Source organism: Convolutriloba macropyga, chromosome 6 (assembly GCF_964194025.1).
Source record: "Convolutriloba macropyga chromosome 6, txConMacr16.3, whole genome shotgun sequence".
NCBI classification, from domain to species: Eukaryota; Metazoa; Xenacoelomorpha; order Acoela; family Convolutidae; genus Convolutriloba; species Convolutriloba macropyga.
The window spans coordinates 20,805,727-20,819,365 of record NC_134473.1 but is presented as its reverse complement, the minus strand read 5'-3'; the positions used below and the strand labels follow the sequence as shown (position 1 = coordinate 20,819,365).

General features: G+C 35.9%; 1 protein-coding gene across 1 annotated transcript in view; it reads right to left on the bottom strand.

Annotated features, from left to right (window-relative positions):
* Positions 1 to 270: 270 nt before the first annotated feature.
* The window catches only part of LOC142340849 (uncharacterized), a 30,608-nt gene continuing 17,239 nt past the window's right edge, over positions 271 to 13,639 (bottom strand). Inside the window, exons 4-7 of the mRNA XM_075391591.1 lie at positions 5,519 to 5,810; positions 1,976 to 2,188; positions 1,263 to 1,539; positions 271 to 743 (exon numbers count right to left, since the gene is read on the bottom strand). Coding sequence (XP_075247706.1) covers positions 296 to 743; positions 1,263 to 1,539; positions 1,976 to 2,188; positions 5,519 to 5,810 — 1,230 coding nt within the window. The 3' untranslated portion in view covers positions 271 to 295. The remainder of the gene's footprint in view (positions 744 to 1,262; positions 1,540 to 1,975; positions 2,189 to 5,518; positions 5,811 to 13,639) is intronic.

Sequence of the window (13,639 nt, the reverse complement as noted above, 5' to 3'; positions counted from 1 at the left end):
GTAATACAGCATGAAATCTCATCTCCGGCCCAATGATGACCGAATGAAAGTGATTTTAATTTGGAACCTTTACTCTGCATGATAATAAGTGAAAGTTATTAAATCTTTTTCAAAGTAGCCTCGCCTATCTTGGCGTAGGCGCTATTTGTTTCCATAATGAAGCGTGCATGTTGAAAATTGCTAACTTCTTATTTTTACCTCAAAATTAGCGCTCTAGTTTAAACGCCTCTTGGATGGTTCATATGGTCCTTCAATATTTTCAAGTTGAAGAAATGGGAAATAAATTAAATTCGATCTATAGCTCTCGATCTAACACTTTGATCAATTTCTGAAACAGTTCTGTTTTCCTTTCTCTGAAATTTCTCATTCTGAAAGCAGATTCGAGGCATTTCTTTGTCAGATACTGTGAAATGATTCTGATCAAATTCATCTCATGCTTACTAAGTGCTTTTTGAAACAACCTGTTAATAAGGATTATGAGTTTGTTAATTGCGAATGAAATTTCCTCCATATCATCTGCTTGGGGTCCTTCTAGAATGATCCTGAGGTCTTTCAGCTTGTTGATCAATTCCAGCCGCAAATCTGTGCATTCGACACCTTTCAGAGATCCCCCGTGTAACTTGTGCATGCACTTGAAGTACAATTTTATCGTGTTCTCAACTAGGAATTCTGGTTCCAAAAGACCGTCTGATGATTCTGAGTTTTGAGATTGTTCTGAGCTATCTTTTTTCTTAGCCCACAGTCTGAAATATTTAATATTGCTCATTTCTATTTAAGGATTGAAAACTGCTTTGTAAATCTTTCTCTTATGACTGAAACAAATTTTTCTTTCAATTCTCTTCTCGAAAAAAAATAAACATCGTCTTCCAAGTGAATTCAAAATCAAAATCTATTTTTATTTCCATCGTTACTAGTGTTCTTTGTTACAAATTCTCTCTCTTTTTTTCTTTAGCTTAATTAATCAATCATGTTCTTACAAGAACGCTAAGAAAAAAGAGAGAACTTGCTACAAAGAACACTAGTAGTAACGATGGAATTCAAAATAGATTTTGATTTTGAATTCACTTGGAAGACGATGTTGAACTTTCTTCGAAAAAAGAATTGAAAGACAAATTTACTTCAGTTTGAGATACTTCTTGAGATAATTATAGAAAGTCTTGTTTTTACGCAGGTTCATCCAAATTTTTCATAATGGCTAATTCAATTAAGAAACTTTAATTTTGAAACCAGGGAAAGATCGGTTTCTGATCTCGTTGACCTACCTGGCTAAGCTCTGGAATAGCCCACTGGACGAATCCCCAGTACTCTGTTTCCGGATACTAGCCAGGGGTCTTGATGGAGGGGCAAAATTGTTAGCATACTGTCTGGAGTACAACTGGAACTGGCTCTGGACAGGTGCAGCAGAATGACCCCCATCCGCAGGTGTAGTTCTGTTCTGGGCTGCTCTACGATGAGGTTGAGGGGTCATGGGTTCACTGACCTGCACTTTCTCATCTCCTGTCTCAGTTAGCAGCAGGGAGTGGGTGTTGCCTCTCATAGCTGAAAATTTTACCTTCCAAAAAAGACAAATTATGATTGAAATAACCTTTAAGTTCGAGTCTCGGCCTTTACCGAAAGTTTTATTCTATTAAAATTTGCTTCAGGTTGCGATAATATCAAATTTGGAAAATTATAATCCATAATCCCGGCCCAGGTCCCACCCGGGTCACCACTTCTTACTAGCCATACAAGGATCATATGTGATGTCATACAAACCATAACGTATTTCCTAGTACGATCCTTGTATGACTACTAAGAAATCATACAAATCATATATGACCTAGTACGATTACTACGAATCATATATGACCTAGTATGACTACTTGGAATTTAGCATGATGAACAGTCAATCAGTTTGCAGTCAACTTCTGTCATTACTTCAGAAAAGAGTTGTAGATGGTGTTTGTAGGGCAAAACAGATTATAGAAAAAAATACCTCTTGTGACCAAGGGCGTAGATACAGCCACTTCTCGCTCTAGTTTGGTTGTCTCCTCAAACTGCGATTTGTCATTCTCCAAACTATCGCTTTTGTCCTCCCCATCTAAGACAGATGTTGATAAGGGACCTGTTTGGTCGAAATTGAACATGTCATCTATCTCTTGCAAGTCCAGAATCACTCCACCAATTCCACTATTGCCAACACTTTCGACTAAACAGTGATTCCTTTATATGGATTCTTTATCTTTCCAGATATTTTAAAAGAAACGGATTCTTTGAACCCATAAAGCGAGATATTATTTTGATAGAAGGCAACTGAACAGCACAACAAGAAGGCAAAACAATGAGCAAAGCCTGGCAGATCCGGCTAAAATTTTGGTCAGGTGCTGGCCTTCTCAAAATCTCAATACATTAGGCTCAATGAACCACTTTCAACCATACTTTAGGCTATATTTTGTGGGAAATCGGTTTTGGATTTTTTCACGATTAATACATATTGCTGATTTAGAACAAAAAGGATAAGTGAATGTTTGCATAACAAGCACAAAATTCTCTGTCCAAAAAAACTTTATATCGTTTAAACTTATTCGGTATCATCCTGTGGCCGGGGCGAAGATGTTGGCTAAATGTGCGATCCAGAGAACGTACACAAGACGGCACACAGTGGAACGCTGTCGGTACAGAACAGGAGTTCTTCAATCCGATCAGGAGTTCTTCTATCCGTGGGATAGTATTCCCTTGGGTTGCTTTCTTCGACTATCCAAAATAAGTCCCTGACGTCTAGCAGCTGCTCGGCAAGCGTCTACCGCTTCGACGAAAAATCCAGGTAGACATGTATTAACTACCGAACGAGACCAATTTGTTTTGACGGGCGTACGAGTGCTCACGAGCGTACAACTTTCAATGGTTCGGTTTGTAGAAAGAAGATATTGACATAAATCCAGTTGATTTGTTAGGCAAAATGGTCAAGTATTTCTGCACCTGAATCAGATGGGTGGATACATAGGGGCTTAGTAAACGTGCATCTAAAGTGGACTTATTTAGAGGAGAGGTAGTGCTAAAGACCTCATCCGTGAATCCACGTGTACCGAGAACGGGTAACAGCTCTCTTAAAGCTGCAATCATATCTCTGCAAAATACCACTTCAGTGTAGTACAGTGCAAGCATTGGCTTCCACTTGATGTATTAAACAAAATTTCCTCTCAAAATTAATAATATTGAAAACATCACAGCTCCGACGGAACTGTTTCTCATAAATTTTATACCATAATCTTGAAAACACCAGTCCTCGTTTCCCGACGGAATATGACCTGCTCAACTCACATTAAATAAGAACTAGTGTCTCTCAACAGATAGATTGCCCCTTTGACAACCCAAATTGATAGAAAAGTCAAGAGAAGTTCCCTACCTTTTGTTGGTAGTCTTTGAAACAGAGAGTTAAATAGAGTCCGAGTAACAAACCTCGGTATTCGTGAACGTAAGAGACTTGTACGCGAGTCTTTATTTCGGAAGTTTGGCCGTGATCGGTTGAGTGATTGCTGCACTAAAATTTCTGCGTTCGGCGCTGTTTGATGGAGAGCAGGGAGTATTTAAAATAAGGATGGCATACGAGCTCAGCACTTTTTGAACGTAAATACGCAATGCCAATTTCATCAAGATTCTTCATCAAGATAGTGTACTGCAAGAAGAGTTTTAAAAAATTGCGTCTTCTGTTAAAACCAATTAGGTCTTTAACGTCAAAGTTTACCTCAGCCAGAAAAACGCATGAGATCACTGGGACCAATGAACAGTGAAAATGGAGCTCTTGTGCTATTCCCATTGGCGATCCTGTTTTCAGTGAGATCTTTTCTGTCGGTTTTAAAGAAATCTCCCCGAGCAAGAAAATTGAGATGACGCGATGACGCTTGGTTTCACAATGTGAACCTGGTTGGTTATGATGCCGTAAATGTTACAGTAACTCTCGTGAGTTGTCAAGAAACAGATTATAGATTTTTGAGGATGAACGCAATGTTTCATATTATGGGAACAATTTGTCGAAAATGGGCAAATTTAAATTAGGAACTGAACTTGTTGGCCGATTTATTAATTGGTAGTATGAGATGTCTGGTCTCGTTTGTGTTTGGATGGGAGGCCGTTTTGACATCATTTGAAGCCATAACAATTTTTGGAGTACAAATGACTGCAATAGTTCATAGTGGTGGCGTGCACCATTTCTTTTGAATGTAGCCATCTAGAACGTACCTATCTACTATTTGCTAATGAGTTCTATCAAACTATTATCTTCAATTGACAGTCAGCCTGTTAAATGGCCGATCTGATAAAGATGAGAAGAGTGATAAAATGTTGATAGAGCAAAAGGAACATTTTGCGACGCTGCTGCTTTAAACAGTTAGGTGATTTCAAAAAGTATGTGATCACTTGAACTGTATAACTTTAAAATTCGATTGAAATTCAAAGTATTAAAATGAGTTTCCCTTCATTTGTGATGGATTATGTTTTCAGTCCATGCTTAATTTTTATAACAAATAACTTTTGATCAAATGTTTTACGACAGAAGGCACCAGCGGATCTCAGCACTGTTTTGAAGAAAAACATTTTATTCATAAACCACCAAAAAATTTGAGTGATTGTGTCCCTGTGCCCCCTTTTTAACCGAAGTCAAAATACAAAACTAAGCAGCCGGTATCATATTCACACCCCATTCTAAAGTTAATCTTAAACAAATTGCTACCCGGGCTGAAGAGTTTGTACATAGTCAGATTGTTCATGAAAGACCCTAATTAAGGGCTGATTCAAATCTTGCACTTCTTGCAAGACGATTCAAAATTTGCAAAAATCTTACAAGATACGAATGTTGGTACGAATCTAGATCAAGTTGTGTAGGTTTTTTGACAGTTTATAAAGTTTTTCAGGTCGACCCACCACCGAATGCAGCCAGGCAAAAATATTGAAAGTTGCCAGAATAATTCTGGCATAGAATGATTGCTACAATGAACCCCACGCTAATTAGTTCTTTATGAGCGCTACATCATCGTACCATAGTGATCGAAGATTTCAAAGTCTGCCAAGAATCTTGCAATCAAAAATGAAGTAGTATATATGTGCTCACTTGCAAGTTTCTTGCAGATTTTGAATTTTTGGATTTCTATGGTACGCTCACAGAGCATTCAAAGTGAACTGATTATCGTTGTGTTCATTGTCTGATCAGAAGAAACCTTCCAGTTTGATTAGGCGCCATACGCATTAGGTTTAGCATTTGTCAACAGTCAGCCTGTTAACAAGGTATCAGAAAGAACAGGAATTTCAAGGTTTGATGTTCAAAAACCAGCTGCATCAGCAACCTAATTGATCAATGATAAGCAAATTATAACAAGCAATAGACGGAACGTATCTCCAAATCAACTTTCCCATTTTTATCCCCTAGAGAATTCTATACGCATGCGAAAAACAAAACTGCTCACTTTGTGTTCAAAATAACAATTCCTTCGTAGCGCTACCAAAATTGATCAAATTTATATTGTAATGTTTTGTTTCCTCTTACTATTTGGCGTAGTTGGTGAAGCGTCGAGTACTTCATACGTATGATGAGTTTGATCACTTAGCGGAAATGTGATCTGATTGTGCTCCCCACATGAAGAACCCCAACCTCTCCCCTCTGCTGCTGCTCTGGGTTGAACCCGAGGTTGCCGCTGGTCAACACCTTCGACATCAGCCGAATGGTACCTGGACAGAATGGTGTCTCTATCCTCGCTGGCTGAAGACTGCTCGTGCTCCTCTGATTCGGAATTTGTTGCTTCTTGCCTCGAAAGACTTGAAAATCTACTGTCCGGTTCCTGTAGAAGATAAATATTGCCCAGGTTTAGACTTCGACTTATGAAAAGACTTTACAATTCTAGTGGGGGGGGGGGGCTTTATTGACTGTAACTACATGGTCCAGCACCTACTTAAAGAAGAGGTAAAGTCTTTTCATGTGCCAAGCCAAGGTCTTTTCACAGCAAATTAATCGTCTGTCATGGGTCGAGTAAGACTCTTTTCTTAAACACCCTTAAGCCGGTCTTCTCACGAGTCTTTTTGGTGCAATTTTTATGGTCCATGGGTACTTTTAAAATCAAATTCTGGCACCAAAGATACAAATAAAGCACAAATTGCACCAGAAACAATTATCATGAAAGTAAATGATTATTAGAGCTACGTTAATGGCACAAGGTCGGGTCCAAGGCCTAATAATCCCCTAAGAAATATAAATCCTAGACTAACAAAGAAAATAATTTTTTTCGTGGACAAGCTAGACAAAAAATAGTTTTATTTTAGCCTTCACTTACTCAGTGGGAGCCACAGGGACACTTGAACAATTCTTTGAGTGAGTGAAAAAACATTACTTTTTGAAAAAATATATTTCGCTTCTGTTCAAAACTCACAAGAAGTTGAATTTTATTGTAGACAATCTATACACGAATTCCTAGCGTCCAAACTGGGGCCTACCTTACCAAGTTTGGTCTCATGTGAACACTTTATTGGCTCGGTTTAAAAAAAGTATTAATGAAACATAAAATTTGATTATAAGCAAAAAGAAACGCAAGGCGACTCGGTAATGTGCGATCGCATATAAGGTTCCGACCCCACTTATCCACAATTTTAGCTTGATTGTCTACCAAATGAGGAACATAGAAAAACCCAAAAATTCAAGTATTTTAAGAAAAATTTGGTGTATGAACGAAAAGAAAGTCTCCAAAGCCAATAACTCAGTGGAGTAAAAAATGATGCATTAAGTTATTGAGATATGCCCATATTACGAAAACGAGTCAAGACGAACGGCAAAATCTGACAACAACAAACATTAATTAAATCAAAAACTTTATGTCCGTTTTAAAGAACAAAACTTAATAACAAAGTCATAATATAGTCAGATAAAACAGAAACTAACAAAATAACTTGTAATTCGCCAGAAAAGATATGGGAACGGACTCTAATAAGGCTTGGTAACAGTTAGACAATAAAGAACAAAAACAATAAAGTTGGAAAATTCGCTTATAATTATTAAAAACAATTAAATTCAAAGTAATGAAAACCATTGGAAATCTACTAAAATATCCCATAGGTTTACAATTACCAATGCTTCTCTAGAAAGGGATTAACAAATGGAGTAAAAATGGCGCATTAGATCGATGATATGAGCAAAAATTAGGAAAGCGAGTCAAGAAAGCAAAATCAAACAACAGCAACAACAAAAATTAATTGCATCAAAAACTTCATTTCCGTTTTAAAAAACAAAACTTAATAACATAGCCAAAATACCGTCAGATAAAACTGATATTAAACAAAATAACTTGTTATTCACCAGAAAAGATAAGGGAGTACTCAATAAAAAAGCTTGGTAACAATTAGACAATAAAGAACAAAAACTGTAAAGTTGAAAAATTCGCTTATTTTTTTTAAAAACAAATAATTTCGAAATAATGAAAACCATTAGAAATCAAATAAAATATCCCATAGGTGTAAAATTACCAATGCTTTCATAAAAAGAATTAACAGCTGCCGGCATTCAATTTTTACGGTTACAAAAAGAAAATATAGACAACAAACAAAAAATCAAATAAAACTTGGCAGAAAAGGCTTTCGAAACCGTAAAGCCATACTATGGCCACCAAATGTGTTCAATTGCACTTTTTGCAACCACTGATAATGTACTATGTGACCTCTCATTAATGAAGCTAGGTAACAAGTAGACGAAAATGGAAAACAAAATGCAAAAATAAGTATCATTTTAATTTTTTCAAAAAAAATATTTCCAAAGACATGAATGCCATTATTACAGAATAAAAAAATTAATTAGGTTTCTATATTCTTCCAAATGAATTCCCTGAGAATTGAAATTATCCAGAATATAGAATATGTCTTATGTCTACAAAAAGAACGTCAAACATGACAAAAATCAAAAACTAATTTACATTTTCTTTCGTGTCGAAGCCAGTAAAGTCAACTAATTTTTTAAAAACATTAGATTGTGTGACTCTAATCCCCTTTCGAAATCTCCGTCTGACATCAATAATGTAATAATTGGCCTGTAATTAACGAGACTAGATAACAACCAGACAATAAAAAGAACAAAATTGCGAAGTCAAAAAGTGTTTTTTTTTTAATTTGGAAAACAATTGTTTTCAGAGTCATAAAAGCTATCAGCTATCTACTAAAATCAAAATATCGTCTCATATATTCTTCCATGAAAAAGTAATGAAACCGGGTCATTGTACAGTAAACTTTCAAACGACTAAAAAGACAAAGTAAAAACGGCAGTTAAAGACAATTTAAAAAAATCAATTAAATTTTTCGAGAAAGTAGTGTCGAAGCCAATAAAATCATAATCTATATCTTCAAGCATTTTAATAATATCAATTGTCCCTTATTTTGAAATTCAATAATGTGATATATGAACTGTCAATAACGTGATAATGTGACAAAACTAGAAAACGTGAAAAATGGGCAAATACATAAAATTAAGAAAAATTGAAATCTAGTTGTATCAAAGCCAGTAGCCATAACTTAAGGCGTGAAACCGCAACAAAAATGAATTTGATTTCAATAGAAAGAGGAAACAGTCTTTCATTGGGACAATAAGCTACAAGTTGACCAAAGAAAGAGAAAAATAGAGGCAAAGTTCAATAAGTCATTATTTATTTGAAAATCAAATACTTTTAAAAGTCAAAACGACCATAAGCTTTCAAGTAATCAACTAGATACAAAAATGTTGAACTATTTAGGAACCCAATTGAAACTATCATTAGTGAGCTTTTTTTGAAATGTTCTGTTATTTAATTATTGTAGAAGAAATCGAATTTTTTTTACGAAAAAGACCGACTGTTTACAATCCGAATTATTTTTGGATTATACCAGTCCAAGATTGGTCCAAAACTAGCCCTGCTAATGCTGTTTCTTCTTTAAGAACACCTAATTATTCGAATGTTATAGATATTTATTTTTTGTTAAAAAATCGAAAATATATGCTGCGTATTTGATAATCAACGAATAAATTTAGCAAAAAACGGCGAAGTTTTAATTACAGAGCACTCTCAACGGAATTTGAAAGTAAAAAAAGCAACTTTTTGGGTCTACAAAAATTGTGTTAGTGGTGATTGGGTCTGTACTTCCTGTAAATTTAATCAAACTGGACTAAAGAAACTTACTTCGTGCTGTTTTTGAAGAAAAAGTCTTAATTTTGAAATTTTTATCCAGAATTTTTGACAAAAAAATAGCCTACAATTTTCTTCTGATTTTTTTCGTATTAGCAAATAAAAACCAACATCACTTTTTAAAAAATTAGCAAATTTTAGCAAAATTGGCGAAGTTTTATTCAAAAATTCCGGAAAAAGTGAATAGAATCTCGCCGGAATTCACACTTTTTTTTCAAAATTTAAACCTCGATAACTCCCTGTAAAAAAAAGGTTAAAAAATCTTTTTAATTCCATATTTTACGCTGGACAAGCTTTCTAATGATACCAGTCTCAACTCTCTACGATGAATATATCGATCGGCCAAAAATGACTGAACAAAAAAAAACCCGTTTGAGTATATAGTTCCTTCCCCCTCAAGAGGGGTCGGAACAATTAAAGAAACTGATTTTGTTTTTCGTATCCCTAGACAAGCTTAAAATTCGCCTTGAATTAGACTTCATTCACGCTGGTCGTCTAACATACCATGTTTGTTCTCATTCAAAAAACCTTTTGACCCGATTGGAAAACACTTTTCTGAAAAACTTAATTTTAAAAGCGAAAAAAGCTACATACGAGCATTAGATTTAGGTCAAGCTGAAGTAAAGCATAAAATCTGAGCTAAGCTAAATTTAAACCCAATTTGGGTCGGTCGCGCATTGTGTTTTCATCAGTTGAGGTCTCAACGGGTGTGAAATTACCCACCAAAATTATAGCTAGAGCTCAAAGTGATTGAAAAGAATCACCGTGCGGACGGGGCTCGTTTTTTTGACGAGCTTTGATAATAAGCAAGTCAGTTTTGTGTACCAGGGTTGAACAACGAAGTGGAAATTGGTAAATTTCAAATTTTACCAAACTACCATCGGTAATTTATTTATAATTTGCGCTTTATGAAGAAGTTACGATTAAAGAAGCAAATCAAATTAAAGTCTTTCTAAAGCCCTTCATCAAGTTAAAGTCTAACTTTTTCGCTGCTGATAGTTTCTTGTTTTATTTGCCATCAAATAGTATATGGAATTAAAGTCATGAGGCGATGACGATTTAATGATGCATTCTTCTTTTTAATAAGAATTGTGATGATTTTTCAACTGTACAACACAATTTGAAAGGCACTTGCAGGACTTCGACCTCTGAAAAGACTCCGCCAGAAATTGGTTGAAAAGTACTTTTGTAAGCTCGATAAGGCACCGCAATTTGTTTGTGTTTAAACATTATGTATGTATTTGAATTATTACGGATAAATACCTGGGAATAGGAAATTAGAAAGTACTAATAGAGCGGAGGTTTTTATGCAACACAATTGATATATACGGAAATACGGCTGAAGTGTGCGGGTAAGGCCATGTGCAGGTAAGATTTACCTGCGCATTTTTTTTCTATTTTTTCTCACTTTTATTGCACACTGTTCAGGTAAATTACCTGGAGAAAAAATTATCATTAAATGGATTGATGAAAACGATTTTCAGACAAATCACATGGTTTGAAATTTTTGTGATTCATCTTTTTATACAAGGAAAGCATTTTCATTGAGCGTCTGCAAGATTTTTCCCAAACTAGAACAAAATGAACCGTATTATGTTTCAGATTTTTTTTTATTAAACTCTTTCTGAGCGCTCTTGTTAAAAAACACTGTCTGTAATTTTTATTTGTTCTCTGGGTAGAAAATCGGTAGGAATTTTTTTTATCTTATTTTAATAATAGTACTGGTGAACCATACAAATTGTGTTAGTTTGGGATTTAAATAGAACAAAAGTGTGTGCTCACACTCTGTAAAACCACGAAACCCAACAAACGAAGAGTTCAATGCTTCTTTTGCTCTGAAAGGTTTGAAAACAAATAACACCACGACAGGTTTTTCTCCTATAACTCCATTGGCTAGACTTTTTAGTGTAAAAATTGTATCTTGGACGTTTGCTCGACCAAAAAACCTAGTCGCTGAATTTTGATTGGGCCTGTGATACCCGTGGATATTATACATTTCATTTATTTATTTGATGCAGTAAAATTTTACATGATGTATTTATTTTAGTTCAAATTATTTGCCCTTCATCAACATTTCAATTTCGTTCATTCTTTGTCTCAAGTTGTTCATTTTCATCCTTTCTTGATTTCCCGCTTCGTGATCAGACATGACTGATCACAACTTTTTCAGTTGCTTACAAGCACTTGAGTTTAAACTTTCAGTTTCTTACTTCAAAATCAGTTGCTCCTCTCTCTTTGTATCTCATACCGCAAGTAAGCAAAAGGAAACTAAGTTCGGATCTCCCTCCGCAAATCGTACTTTTGAAAGAAGTAAGCTAACGCGCATCGCAAGCGACTGTCGAATTCAAATAGTGTATGACATGGCGCAGCCAGCAAACAAGCGTACACCGCTCGAAAAAGGCGCTTCATGGGACAAGCCGACACCCGATCCCCCTCTTGGCTGGGAAAAATGGAGAGTGCAATACAAATTCGCACTGCTCGCAAAGGAGAATATATTCCTCGACACTTTACTTGGACCAAAGCCTGAGATGCTGGATCTCCCGTTGAAACCCATATATGAGGAAACAATAATGGGTTCATCGGCACAATCAGAAATAAAAGAAATGCCCGCAACGGTCAGCAAAAAATGAATTGGCAAAACAGGTGTCAACAAATAATCGAAATCGACATATTGTGTGGAGACAAGCCATGGCCACTTGCGGATCCAAAAACAGTCTCACTTCATTAATTGAGCATCGGGGTGGAAGGATGTCGGAATCTGAACTGGAAAAACCATGATATAATGATCGATACATTGTCCACTTCAGAATTTTGGAAGATTGTGGAAGCCGCATTCATTCGCCCTCGAAACACCACTTTCGGTCGTCACGTCTTTCTTATAACAAAACAGCTTCGAGGTGAAACTGTCGAACATTTGTATGGTAAGCTAAAAGAATGAGTCGAAAATTGAGACTTTGAAAATAAAGAGGAAATTTGATTGATCCGGAGATTCGAAAAGAACTTCTCAAACAAACAGTAGAGCCGCGTCAGCCATTAAAGTTGGCTATCAATATGGAACTCGGGATGCGAACCCAGCATCAAATCCAACAGCATAACAAGACACTCATACAAAACAGCGTGAAACAATTCAGTTTCCAAACAACCCCCAACCGTCAAATTGGTCATTTTCGAACAATTTCCAGAAGCGGAACAGTCGACCTCCACTATATTGCTCAAATTGTGGTAGAAACTTGCTAACTAATCATCGCGATAAATTCATCGCGAAGGGCAAAACTTGTAATAACTGCTGGTTAATGAGCCACTTCGCTGAAATCTGCAGAAAACAAAAGAATGCGAAACCTAACAAACTACAAGAAGAGAACCGTGAAGACAGAGGATGAAGAACCACACCCGGAAGATTCAGTAATTTTTCTTCGTTCGACCAAACTCTACGAATCTGACTACAGCTGTGCGGAAGATAATATGGTTACACTAATCGAGAATGACATAGCAAAGATCGAACCCCTCAATATGCCCGTCAAAATGGGTAACATTTTAACTTCTCTTCTCGTGGACTCCGGGAGTACGTGCAGTATTCTCAATCGATCACTCGCGTCGCAAGTAGTAAAAAGCAGTCCACATGCAGCCTGGATTGATGAGATGGTTAGTCCACAACTTAGAACATTCTCAAGCGAACCAATTTATATTGAAGGAAAAATACAGACCCCAATTACAAGCAATGGCTGGACATCAAACTTGGCAACTTTCATCGTCGTTGCGGACGGTCTAAACTATCTAATCGGTAAAGATCTGTTTGACCATCTTGCCTAGCTGTAACACAATCTTCTTCATCTCAAGGTAATCAAGTCAACAACATTTCTTCATCGTCAGAAATCAAAGAACATATTGCAAAAAACTTTCCTAATCTGATCGCGCGTATCGGAAGAGCAAACAATTATGTGGCTAAATCTAATTTTCTCAAAAATTTCAAAATAGACACCAAAAGGGTAGACGCATACCTATAAGGTCTTCAAGATAAGGTCAAAAAGGAACTCAGAAAATTATTAGACGAAAAGCACATAATAAAACTCTCCAGTTGTCTTGACAAGTATTTTATATCTCCCATTGTAGTTACCGTAAATAAAAATCAAACAATTAAACTTGCACTGGATTCCAAAATATTAAATAAAGCTATCCATAAAATATATCAAATGCCTAATATTGATACGCTCATTGAATCTATTTCTCAATAAATCAGTACTCCTGCACCGCAGAACACAACGTATTTTTCGACATTGGATTTGAATTTTGCGTATAGCCAATTAAATTTAGATCCTAACACAGCTAATCATTTTAGTTTCAATATAATAAGCGGAAACATGACAAGCACGTACAGATTTCAAACTGGATTTTATGGCCTAACGGATATGCCGGCAGAATTTCAAAAAGCTATGAATTATAATCTCATTGGTTTGAAAAATACTTATTGGTTTCTC